This window comes from Odocoileus virginianus, chromosome 25 (assembly GCF_023699985.2).
Source record: "Odocoileus virginianus isolate 20LAN1187 ecotype Illinois chromosome 25, Ovbor_1.2, whole genome shotgun sequence".
Lineage (NCBI taxonomy): Eukaryota > Metazoa > Chordata > Mammalia > Artiodactyla > Cervidae > Odocoileus > Odocoileus virginianus.
Window position 1 is genome coordinate 16,920,360 of NC_069698.1, and position 12,958 is coordinate 16,933,317.

A 12,958-nucleotide genomic window follows, 5' to 3' on the forward strand; every position below is an offset into this window, starting at 1 on the left:
CAGATTGCAACTGTAAGATAATCAGATTCTGTAGTGCTCATTATGACTGCAATTATGTAGCAAAACTCTCCAAATATAGTTCAGTTATTGCGGTTATTAATCATTCTGGTTTTGTTTCAAGTACTTGCTTTATAGCCTGCTGGATAGACTCCATTATTCTACAAGCTGAATGTCGAAAGTCAAACATGTGCATGTGAATCTGCTGTTCTAACGGCCTTTCAACATAATTTACCCTTTCAATTTGTATTTGTGAATACAAAAAAAAAAAAAAAAAAACGAGGGAGAAATAAAGCTGGTGTCAATAGAGTCACTGACCTTTGCAGTAAACAGAAGATAGTTCTTAACGAAAAACAACTTGGCAAATAAGAAACTTATTTTGCTAGAACTAGAAATACTGCTGCCTAAGAAGTTAGTCTCAGAATACCAATCAGTTCTTACAGAAAAGGAGGAAAAAACCTCAGAGAATCTGTATATTTGATAAGGAGAAAAATGATAAGAGGGCCAGGAAATGTGCATTTTTAAAGGTTCAAAGCACCAACATTACGGATAGAATGTATCTCTAAACATTTTATGCCTAAAACCATATATTACTATTAATTTAACTACAAAAGACAGAAGATTTATTATATAGCACAAACACCATCTGCAGCATCTTAAATCATTACTATAGAAACACTTCTAGGAAAAAAAACACATCTGAAAAGTTCTGAAATGCCACATTAACTAAATAGGATTCCAATCAGATCCAGCGAATTCATTATTATTTAAATATTAACATGCAGAGAGACTAGAAAAAGAAATATAATAATACATGCATGTGTCATCAATGTAACGGTTCACAAAAGGCATATCTCTAATTTCAAGTCGTCCATGATTTTTTCAGTTTCGCAACATACATCGGGCCCCAGGCTTTACCCTTATCTGGAATCACCAAGAGCCCACATTCCTGGCCAGTGGGAGCAAATGTGAAGTCTTGGGAGCAAGTCCTTGCCATTTCCTTAATGTCCACAGGCACGACGTCCCTGTAGGAGTTTAAAACTTCACTGATCACATCCTGATTTTCTGCCTTGGAAAGTGTGCACGTAGAGTATACAAGCAGCCCTCCAGGACGTAGGGCCTTAATTGCAGACCTGTGTGTAATCAGGAAAACGCAGACTGATTAGACATATTAACATAGAACCACGGAGGCTGAGGGCAAGAAAGCTTATGTGCTTGAAATTAATCGTCCTCTGGCTCTGACTGTAATAAGTCTGGGTGGACAGCCTTACAAATAGCCTGACAACCATTCCTTGCGAACATATCCCTGAGTACCTAGAAAAATGATAATCAGACCAATCCACATGGGGAAGACAGAGAGTGTGCTTAGAGTACTTTCTTGTTTTGTACTTATAAGGACAGGGGGATGGAGGTGGAGTATGGAGTAACTCGTTCTCTTGGAATACACTGAGTGGTACTAAGGGAGAAATATCAATAACCTCAGATATGCAGGTGACACCACCCTTATGGCAGAAAGTGAAGAACTAAAGAGCCTCTTGATGAAAGTGAAAGAGGAGAGTGAAAAAGTTGGTTTAAAGCTCAATATTCAGAAAACTAAGATCATGGCATCTGGTCCCATCACTTCATGGGAAATAGATGGGCAAACAGTAGAAACAGTGTCAGACTTTATTTTGGGGGGCTCCAAAATCACTGCAGATGGTGACTGCAGCCATGAAATTAAAAGACGTTTACTCCTTAGAAGGAAAGTTATGACCAACCTAGACAGCATATTAAAAAGCAGAGACATTACTTTGCCAACAAAGGTCCATCTAGTCAAGGCTATGGTTTTTCCAGTAGTCATGTTGGACTATAAAGAAAGCTGAGTGCAGAAGAATTGATGCTTTTGAACTGTGGTGTTGGAGAAGACTCTTGAGAGTCCCTTGGACTGCAGGGAGATCCAACCAGCCCATCCTAAAGGAGATCAGTCCTGAATATTCAATGGAAGGACTGATGTTGAAGCTGAAGCTCCAATACTTTGGCCACCAGATGCAAAGAACTGACACACCAGAAAAGACCCTGATGCTGGGAAAGAATGAGGCAGGAAGAGAAGGGGACGACAGAGGATGAGATGGTTGGACGGCATCACCGACTCGATGGACATGAGTTTGAGGAGGTTCCAGGAGTTGGTGATGGACAGGGAGGCCTGGTGTGCTGTGGTCCATGGGGTCGCAAAGAGTTTGACACAACTGAGTGACTGAACTGAGCTGAACTGAACTAATGTGTAGGTGGAATGGAGCACCTGAATGTCAGGGAAGTGGTTAGGGCTCAATAATAGATGAAGTTATGGGAACAAACAGTATTTCCCAGAAAAAGAACAAGAGAAAAAAGTGGACTGAAGACAGACATCAAGAGAATACCTATAAGCAAAGAAATCAGAGCTTAGAAAAAAATTTAGAAGGCTTCTCCAACTGAACATGTAGCTTCAGGGAAAAGATGGGAAGGAAGGTTTTTTCCCCACACCAAGGGGAAGATTTGAACATATCTGCAGATGCATATCCAGGAGAACAGTCCCAGGACTTCAGGCTGCAAATGGAGGAGATAGCTTCAGAAAAGATGGATTCCACCTCTTCATCTGAAACAAGGGAGAATGAACTGGGAACTGGGATGTCCTAAGATAAATTGGAAGTTCATGATAGACCATCTTGATAAGAGTAGAGTAGGAAGCAAGGTCACCGACTGAGAGAGAAAACTAGAAAAGTTTTAGCCCTGCTGCTGTGGTTATAACCCCAGAGAAGTTACTAATCAAGAACTTCTGTCTACTGGATTCAAGAGCACAGACAGACCCATCTCATGCCTATATTTAAACAACTAGAACACATCCCAATAATTGAGGCTTCTAATGAAGACCCACATTATGCTTGCAATGCAGGAGACCTGGGTTCAATCCCTGGGCTGGGAAGACACCCTGGAGAAGGGAATGGCTACCCAGTCTGGTGTTCTGGCCTGGAGAATTCCATGGACTGTATAGTCATGGGGTCCCAAAGAGTCGGACACAATTAAGCAACTTTCACTTTCACAGTGCTTTGTCGCTCAGTCATGTCTGACTCTTTGCAACCCCATGGACTGTAGCCCTCCAGGTTCCTCTATCCATGGGGATTCCCAGGCAAGAGTACTGGAGTGGATTGCCATGTCCTCCTCCAGGGGATCTTCCCAATCCAGGGATCGAACCTAGGTCTCCCGCCCTGCAGGTGAATTCTTTACCATCTGAGCCACCAGGGAAGGCCTCACTTTCACAGAGCACATCCCAATAATTGGGGTTTCTAATGAAGATCCACATTATGAAAGTAAGTTCAAGTTCTATATTCTATATTCAATTATTAAAGGATGAAAAACTCTAACTCAAGACAAGCAAACTGATGACAAGATTTTTCCCTCTCCTTTAGACATCCTTAAATATAATGTGTTGAAAAATGTACTAACTTAAAACAATAAAGTAAACAAGACTGATAAACTCATTAACTAACAGTGAATTTCAACACTTTTCTGAAATATGATATGTAGATAGAGGAGCAGTAGTGAATGAAGAGAGGAGAAAGAGAACCACAGCCACAGAGGGCATAATGTGACCTGTCGAACTACAGAGAAAAAGCACACAAAATGTTACGCGAGTAAGGAGTGAAAACAAAGATATTAATTCAAAGCATATATAATGAACTACAGATTTCAGACTCCTATTTATGGCAAGTTGGACAGCCAGGTAAAAAGTTGGAAGGCTTTTTTTTTAATTGAAGTATAGTTGATTTACAACGGCTGTGTTCATTTCTGCTGTATAGCAAAGTGATTCAGTTACACATTCTTTTCCATTATGGTTTATCATAGGATATTGAATATAGTTCCCTGTGCTATACAGTAAGACCTTGTTGTTTATCCATTCTATGTATAATAGGTTGCACCCACTAACCCCAAACTCCCAATCTACCCCTCCCCCACCTTCCCACCCCCTTGGCAATCACAAACTTTTTCTGTCTGTGAGTCTGTTTCTGTTTTACAGATAATTTGATTTGTGTCATATTTTAGATTCCATATATGTGATATCATGGTATTTGTCTCTTTCTGACTTACTTCACTTAGTATGATAATCTCTAGCTTCATCCAGGTTGCCACAAAAGGCATCATTCCATCCCTTGGCTGAGTAGCATTCCATTTTATATATATATATATATATATATATATATATACACCACATCTTCTTTATCCATCTTCTGTCAATGGACATTTACGTTGTTTCCATGTCTTGGCTATTGTGAATAGCACTGCTATGAACATGGGAGTGTGTGTATCCTTTAGAATTACAGTTTTCTCAGGATATATGCCCAGGAGTGGGGCTGCTGAATCATATGGCAACTCTATTTTTAGTTTTTTGAGGAACCTCCATACTGTTTTCCATAGTGACTACACCAACTTTCATTCCCAATAACACTGTGGCAGAGTTCCCTTTTTTCCACATCCTCGCCAACATTTGGTATTTGTAGACTTCTTATTGATGGACATTCTGACTGGTGTGAGGTGCCACCTCACTGTACTTTTGATTTGCAATTCTCTAATAATGAGTGATGCTGAGCATCTTTTCATGTGCCTATTGGCCATTTGTAAGCCTTCTTTGGAGAAATGTCTATTTAGGTCTTCTGCCCATTTTCTGACTGGGCTGTCCATTTTTCTGTTGTTGCTGTTGTTGAACTGCATGAGCAATTGTATATTTGTATATTTTGGATATTAAACCCTTGCCACTTGCATTGTTTGCAAACATTTTCTCCCATTCTGTAGGTTGTCTTTTGTTTTGTTTATGGTTTCCTTTGCCGTGCAAAAACTTTTAAGTTGATTAGGTCCCATTTGTTTATTTTTGCTTTTATTTCTATTGCCTTGGGAGACTGGCCTAAGAAAATATTGGTTCAATTTATGTCAGAGAATGTTTTACCTATGTTCTCTTCTAGGAGTCTTATGGTGTCTTAAGGCTAATAGAGTTTTGCCAAGAGAATGCAGAATGAAGCAGGGCAAAGGCTAACAGAATTTTGCCAAGAGAATGCACTGGTCATAGCAAACACCCTCTTTCAACAACACAAGAGAAGACTCTACACATGGACATCACCAGATAGTCAATACCGAAATCAGACTGATTATATTCTTTGGACATAAGTTTGGGTAAACTATGGGAGTTGGTGATGGACAAAGAGTCCTGGTGTGCTGTGGTCTATGGGGTCGCAAAGAGTCAGACACAACTGAGCAACTGAACTGAACTGAACTGAACTGAATGGTGTCATGTCTCACATTTAAGTCTTTAAGAATTTTAAATTTATTTTTGTGTATGGTGTGAGGGAGTGTTCTAACTTCATTGATTTACATGCAACCGTCCAACTTTCCCTACACCACCTGCTGAAGAGACTGTATTTTTTCCATTATATATTCTCACCTCAGGTGTGTGGGTTTATTTCTGGCTCTCAGTTCTGTTCCCCTGACCCATGTCTGTTTCTGTGCCACCACACCATTTTGATTACTGAAGCTCCACAGTATTGTCTGAGGTCTTGGAGGGCTATGCTTGCTTTGTTTTTGTTCCTCCGGATTCCTTTCGTAATTCTGGGTCTTTTAGGTTCCATATAAATTTTTGGATCATTTTTTCTATTTCTGTGAAAAATGTCACAGATAATTTGATAGGGATTGTATTAAAACTACAGATGGCTTTGGGTGGTATGGCCAATTTAACAATATTAATTCTTCCAATCCAAGAGCATGGGATATCTTTCCATTTCTTTGAATCATCTCCCATTTCCTTATGTAATGTTTTATATAGTTCTCTTATATAAGTGTTTCATTTCTTTAGGTTTATTCCTAAGTATTTTGCGAGTGGTATGATTTTACAAGTTTTTTTTTTTTTACATTTCGTTTCTGACATTTGTTACTATAAATAAATACAACTAAATTATGTATGTTGATGTTGTCTCCTGCTACATTGCTGAAGTCATTTATCAGTACTAGTCATTTTTGTGTGGAATCTTTAGGGTTTCTACATACAGTATCATGCTATCTGCATATGATGACAATTTGATCTCTTCCCTAAAAGCTGGAAGACGTTTAATCTAAGAAAGTTCAATAATTATTTAGGAAGACCTAAGGACTCCCTCAGCAGTGGCCACAGGACTGGAAAAGGTCAGTTTTCACTCCAATCCCAAAGAAAGGCAATACCAAAGGACGTTCAAATTACCACACAATTGCACTCATCTCACATGCTAGGAAAAACATACTCAAAATTCTCCAAGCTAGGCTTCAAGAATAAGTGAACTAAGAACTTCCAGATGTTCAAGCTGGATTTAGAAAAGGCAGAGGAACCAGAGATCAAATTGCCAACATCCACTGGATCATCGAAAAAGCAATAGAGTTCCAGGAAAACACCTACTTCTGCTTTATTAGCTCTGCCAAAGCCTTTGACTGTGTGGATCAAAACAAACTGTGGAAAATTCTGAAAGAGATGGGAATACCAGTACACCTGACCTGCCTCCTGAGAAACCTGCATGCAGGTCAAGAAGCAACAGTTAACCAGACGTGGAAAAATGGACTGGTTCCAAATTGCAAAAGAAGTACATCAAGGCTGTATATTGTCACCCTGCTTATTTAACTTATATGCAGAGTACATTATGCAAAATGCCAGACTGGATGAAGCACAAGCTGGAATCAAGATTGCCGGGAGAAATAACAATAACTTCAGATATGCAGATACCACCCTTATGGCAGAAAGTGAAGAGGAACTAAACAGCCTCTTGATGAAAGGAAAGAGGACAGTGAAAAAGTTGGCTTGAAACTCAACATTCAAAAAACTAAGATCATGGCATCCATCCCATCACTTCATGGCAAATAGATGGGAAAAAAATGGACACAGTGACAGACTTTATTTTTGTGGGCTCCAAAACCACTGCAGATGGTGACTGTAGCCATGAAATTAAAAGATGCTTGCTCCTTGGCAGGAAAGTTATGACCAACCTAGACAGCATATTAAAAAGCAGAGACATTACATTGCCAACAAAGGTCCATCTAGTCAAGGCTATGGTTTTTCCAATAGTCATGTATGGATGTGAGAGTTGGACTATAAAGAAAGCTGAGTGCAGAAGAATTTATGCTTTTGAACTGTGGTGTTGGAAAAGACTCTTGAGTGTACCTTGGACTGCAAGGAGCTCTAACCAGTCCATCCTAAAGGAGATCAGTCCTGGGTGTTCATTGGAAGGACTGATGTTGAAGCTGAAGCTCCAATACTTTGGCCACCTGAAGCAAAGAACTGACACACCAGAAAAGACCCTGATGCTGGGAAAGAATGAGGCAGGAAGAGAAGGGGATGACAGAGGATGAGATGGTTGAATGGCATCACCAAACAATGGACAGGAGTTTCAGCAAGCTCTGGGAGTTGATGATGGACAGGGAAGCCTGGCATGCTGCAGTCCACAGGGTCGCAAAGAGTCAAACAGGACTGAGCGACCGAACTGAACTGAAGGCACCCCATAAACCAAAGACCTCTGCATCAGCAAATCATAAAGTCACATCACCAGGCCAAAATATCATCCCTTAAAAACCTCCACATACTTTATCAACCCATTATTAAATAAAAATGTACAATGATGGATAATTAAGAGAAATGATTATGCAACATGTGAGATGAAGAATAAAACAAATAGTGGGGTGGGGTGGGACATGGGAGGGAGTCTCAAGAAGGAGGGGACATATGTATACCTCTGGCTGATCCAGGTTGATGCATGGCAGAAATCAGCACAATATTGTAATTATCCTTCAACTAAAAATAAATGAATTAAGAAAAAAAGAATAAAAGAAACAACCAAAAAATGGCCTATAAAGAAACAGAAAATTGAGGGAACAAAAGACACATATTAATAACAAGACCTAGTAAATGCAGAAAGGTCAGCAGAAATACATCACCCACAAAAACAATAAGAGAATTCCATGAAACTGATAAAGAAGAGAGCTCTTAGGAATGAAATACACGTTATCAAAGTACAGGATGTTCTTCAGGAGTATTTGGAAGTTATGGCTGAAAAATCTTCCAAAAAAATGTAACAATGGATTGACTGCAAATGAGACAGGAAAGACAAATCAAGCAGGTCCAAATTTCAATTAATAGGAGTACTGGAAAGACAGCAGAGCATTGGGGGAGGGGGACTTGAATTAGTGCAGTCATAAGAAAAGAATTTTCTAGAGATGAAAGTAAGTGTTCAGATTAAAGTAACCCATCGAAAGGCTAGAATATTTATTATTATTTATTCAGCATCTATTATGGTGCCGAGCATTGTTCTAGATGTTGGATATATATTAAAACACAACAACAACAACAAAAACCCTAAGTTTCATGAAGCTTACATTCCAATTGGAGGAGACAGACTTATAAAAAAATAAGTCTCTCATGGACTGAATTGTGTCCCCTTAAAATTCATGTGTTGAAACCCTAACCCCCAGTATCTTACAATGTGACTGTATTTGGAGATAATACCTTTAAAGATGTAACTGAGTTAAAATGAGGTCATTAGGGCAGGCTCTAATCCAGTATGTCCAGTGTCCTTATAAGAAGAAATCTGGACACAGAATTACAAAAGGAAGACCAAGTGAAGACACAGGGAGAAGACTGTTATCCAAGCAGAGACCTCAGAGGAAACCAAGCCTAAGGACTCTTTGATCTCAGACTTCCAGCTTTCAGAACTGTGAGAAATTTCTGTTGTTTAAAGCCAGGCGTCTGTGGTGCTCTGTTCTGGTAGTCCTAGCAAACTAATCGGAGAAGGCAAGGACCACCCACTCCAGTACTCTTGCCTGGAAAATCACATGGACGGAGGCGCCTGGTGGGCTGCAGTCCATGGGGTCGCGAAGAGTCGGACACGACTGAGCGACTTCACTTTCACTTTTCACTTTCATGCATTGGAGAAGGAAATGGCAACCCACTCCAGTGTTCTTGCCTGGAGAATCCCAGGGACGGGGGAGCCTGGTGGGCTGCCGTCTATGGGGTCGCACAGAGTCGGACACGACTGAAGCGACTTAGCAGTAGCGGCAGCAGCAGCAGATATATATCAACACATACACACATAATTATACACATACTCACATACATATATGTATGTGTGTGTGTTTGGTTGCATGTGTGTTTTTCCCTTGCCAAGCAATCCTCCAGTTCTCTGCAAACACTGACTTCATGTCCTACAATTTAATTCAATTCTAACACTATACACCTGGTCACATAAAACTGTCCTTCGAATGCCAACTGTAAATTCAAGTCTCTGGTACTTCTGACCCACTGGCTATAAAATGGGGGATCCCACAATGCTCTCCTTACCTTAAATAATTTCCTAGAATGGCTCTCTTACTATGTTACTGACTTATTATTAAGATGCAATTTAGGAACAGCCAGATGGAAGAGACGCACAGGGCAAAGTCTGGGAGAGGCAAGCAGGGCCTCCACGCCCTCTCCAGGCACACTGCCCTCCCAGCACCTCCTCTCCATCCTGACAGCTCTCCAAATCTCTCCAGTGATGGGCTTTTATGGAGGCTTCATTAAACATGCACAGCTGATTAAATCATTGGCTACTTTGATTGAACTCAATCTCCAGCCCCCTCTCCCCTCTTTAAAAGGGGTGAGGGGTGGCACTGACAGTTCCAACCTCTAATCACATAGTCAGTTTCCCTGGCAACCAGTCCCCTAGCCTTAGGGGTTGCACAAAAGCCACCTCATTAATGTAAACTAAGGTATGGTTGAAATGGGCTTGTTATGGATAACCAACATTGCTCCTTTCACCCTTACCAAAGCCAGGTATTACAACAAGATGTTCTATCACTCTCATCACTTAGGAAATTACAAGGGTTTTAGGAGCTCTGGCTTGAAACCAGGAACAAAGATGAAATACATATTCACAGTATCATAGTCTGCATATATTTTTAACTTAGTGATAGGTTCTATGATGAAAATTAAATCAAGATAAATTTAATTTTAAAGGTAAGAGGATTGACTTCCCTGGTGGCTCAGATGGTAAAGCGTCTGCCTACATTGTGGGGGACCCGGGTTCAATCCCTGGATTGGGAAGATCTCCTGGAGAAGGAAATGGCAACCCACTCCAGTATTCCTGCCTGGAAAAGCCCATGGATGGAGGAATCCGGCAGGCTATATAGTCCATGGGGCCACAAAGAGTCCGAAACGACTCAGAGACTTCACTTTCTTTTTTCAAGAGGATTAGGAGTACTTAGATGGTAACAGAGATTGCAATTTTAAGTAGGGTAATTAGAAAAGGGTGACACTTCAGGAAACAACATCTGAACAAAGACCTGAGGCGATAAGGAAGTGGGCCATGTTTGAAGATATTTGTTTGAAGATATTTGAAGGAAGAGCATTCTGCACAATTGGAATATCCAGTGCAGAGACCCTTAGACATGTGTGGGGAAGGAGAAGGCCAGAGTGGCTGTAACACAGGGAGGAAAGAAGAGGCAGGATGAGATCAGAGAGAGCTAAGAGGAGAGGGTGCGGAAGGTTTTACATAACACAGTCAAAACACCAAACTTATGAATGAAAAACATACACACTCAGATGCATTACTGTTAAATTTTAGAACTTTGAGAACAAAGGAAAAATGCTAACTACCTACGGAGAGAAAAACTGGTTACCTCTAATGGTCCAGGAATCATACTGGCATCTGTGGAGTGGCACACTCCAAACCCTGGGGAAAAAGCAGTTTAAAGCGGGTGCTATTTTTTGCCATACTGTCAAATAAACACACACGAGGGAGCAAGAAGCTTTCAGCTATCTGATGACTCAGAAATTTTACCTCTAGCAAAATGAGGAGGTAAATCAAGAAAGAGGAGAAAGGTGACACAGAAATCAGTGAACGCCACGGAAGAGAATAGTGAAGGGAGTGAAGTCCCAGGACCGTAACGGCATGGCAGCCCTTAGAGAGTAACTGTTCCAGATTGAAGGAGAGGGAGGCTCCAGGGAGAAGGGAGAAGGCAGAGAGGAAACGAGATAACCGGGAAAACACTGAAGATCTGGTACCTGTACCTGGGGTGGTGGGGATGGGGTGGGGAGAGAGAGGGTGGGAGACGAAGAGAAAGAGGGAAGTGGGGGAGAAGGAGATGAAGGCAAAGAGAGGGAGTCTATTCGCCTAATCCGACTGTAAGAAAATTTTCCTCTCAGTGTCACTCTGATGACAACATTAAACCAACAGAGAAAGAAATTTAATTCTAACATATTAGTCGATTCTGTGGTGAACAGTATTTACAATATTAAGCAATTTATATCATTGGCCCTCAATGTTCAGAATCACTCCATAGACTGATCCTGGTAATGTTTCAAAATAGATTATAGAATCTCAGAAAGAATGCTGTCAGCCTTGACAACCTAAACAAAAAGGTGCAGGTGTAAGACACTGGGAAGTAGAAGGGAGAAATGAAAGACACGGTGGGGGTGTACATGCTCCTATATTACAAAAAGAGAAACCAAGAGACAGTGCCTGATTATTTCAAAAAGGATTAAAGCTCAAAGTGTGTTTAAAGATACTTTCCACCACCAGTAGAACAAGAAATGTAGGTCCAAGTGTGCAGTAGCAGGTTTCTGAGCTCACCGAGGGAGAAGTGTGCGAGGGTGAGAATACAGGTTGCGGAGCGGTGTGAAGAGGGCAGGGAGGTATAAGTGAGAAAAGCCCGGCAAGAAGTCAGTGCAGGCACACCCTGCAGACACTGCAGGTTTGGCTCCAGACCACAAGAAGGCAAACGTCCCAGCAAAGCAAGTCACGAGTTTTTTGGCTTCCCAGTACATATGAAAGCTACAAAAGCTAGACTGTAGTCAATTAATCTGGCCTGGCAGATGGCTCAAGAATCTGTCTGCCAGTGCAGGAGATGCAGGAGATGTGGGCTGATCCCTGGGTCAGGAAGATGCCCTAGAGGAGGGCATGGCAACCCATTCCAGTATTCTTGCCTGGAGAATCCCCATGGACAAAGGAGCCTGGCAGGCTACAGTCCATGGGGTCACAAAGAGTCGGACATGACTGAGTGAGCATGCACATACATAGTCTATTAAGTCTGCAATAACATTATGTCTAAAAAACAATGTATATACCTTAATTAGAAAATACTGCTAAGAAATGCTAACCATCATCTGAGCCTTCAGCAAGTCATATATTTTTGTAATAATAACATCAAAGATTACTGATCACAGATCACAGTAACAAATATAATAATGATGAAAAGTTTGAAATATTGTGAGAATTTCCAAAAAGTGACAGAGACACATAAAGTGAACAAAGGCTGTTGGAAAAAAGGTGCCACAAACTTTCAATTTGTAAAAACAGAGTATCTGAGAAGCAATAAAATAAAATACTGTGGGTCTCTAAAGCTGATAGGTGAAATAATGAAGGATAAACATTATTTAGAGGTTTTGTAGTGACTTGAAAAATAAATAAAGAACAAATAATTAGAAGTAGTTGCCTCTGAGGAATAAGGCTAGAAGGGAGGGGAGTGTTAGGGGTAACTTACTTTTAAGTAAAAAGCTCATTTATATTTTTAATTTTTACCCATGCCATGTATTTCTACAACAACACAAATTAAAGGGAAACTATGACAGTAGGATAAATGTGAGCTTTTCCCACAGAGATCATTTACCTTTTTGTTTTTTTAATTTTGACTGTTAAGGGATTAACTCTCTGGAAAACTCATTCTCTCAGGAACAGATAACTAAAATTGTATAGTATCTAGTATTTCTAGTCTTTTCATGGACCCATTTATTGATTAAAAAAAAATATTTGGGAGGTGACTACCTCTATAGGCTTACTACTTAATCTTCACTGTTTGTTGCTAGTTTCCAAAAAGAAGCTTGTTTTTTTTTAATCTGTCTTCTTGTCATTGCCCCCTAAATATTCTCCAGAGAAACTTTTTTAAAAGGCTCAGATCTAGACATCAGAGA

General features: G+C 40.5%; 1 protein-coding gene across 3 annotated transcripts in view; it reads right to left on the reverse strand.

The window, feature by feature from the left end:
* Window positions 1-457: 457 nt before the first annotated feature.
* Window positions 458-12,958, reverse strand: part of NSUN3 (NOP2/Sun RNA methyltransferase 3) — a 56,301-nt gene continuing 43,800 nt past the window's right edge. For 2 of the 3 annotated variants that reach the window (XM_070455036.1, XM_020889387.2), the window contains exon 6: window positions 458-1,130. In XM_070455036.1, coding sequence (XP_070311137.1) covers window positions 860-1,130 — 271 coding nt within the window. In that variant the 3' untranslated portion in view covers window positions 458-859. The remainder of the gene's footprint in view (window positions 1,131-12,958) is intronic. The other variant, XM_070455038.1, reaches the window with a different exon arrangement.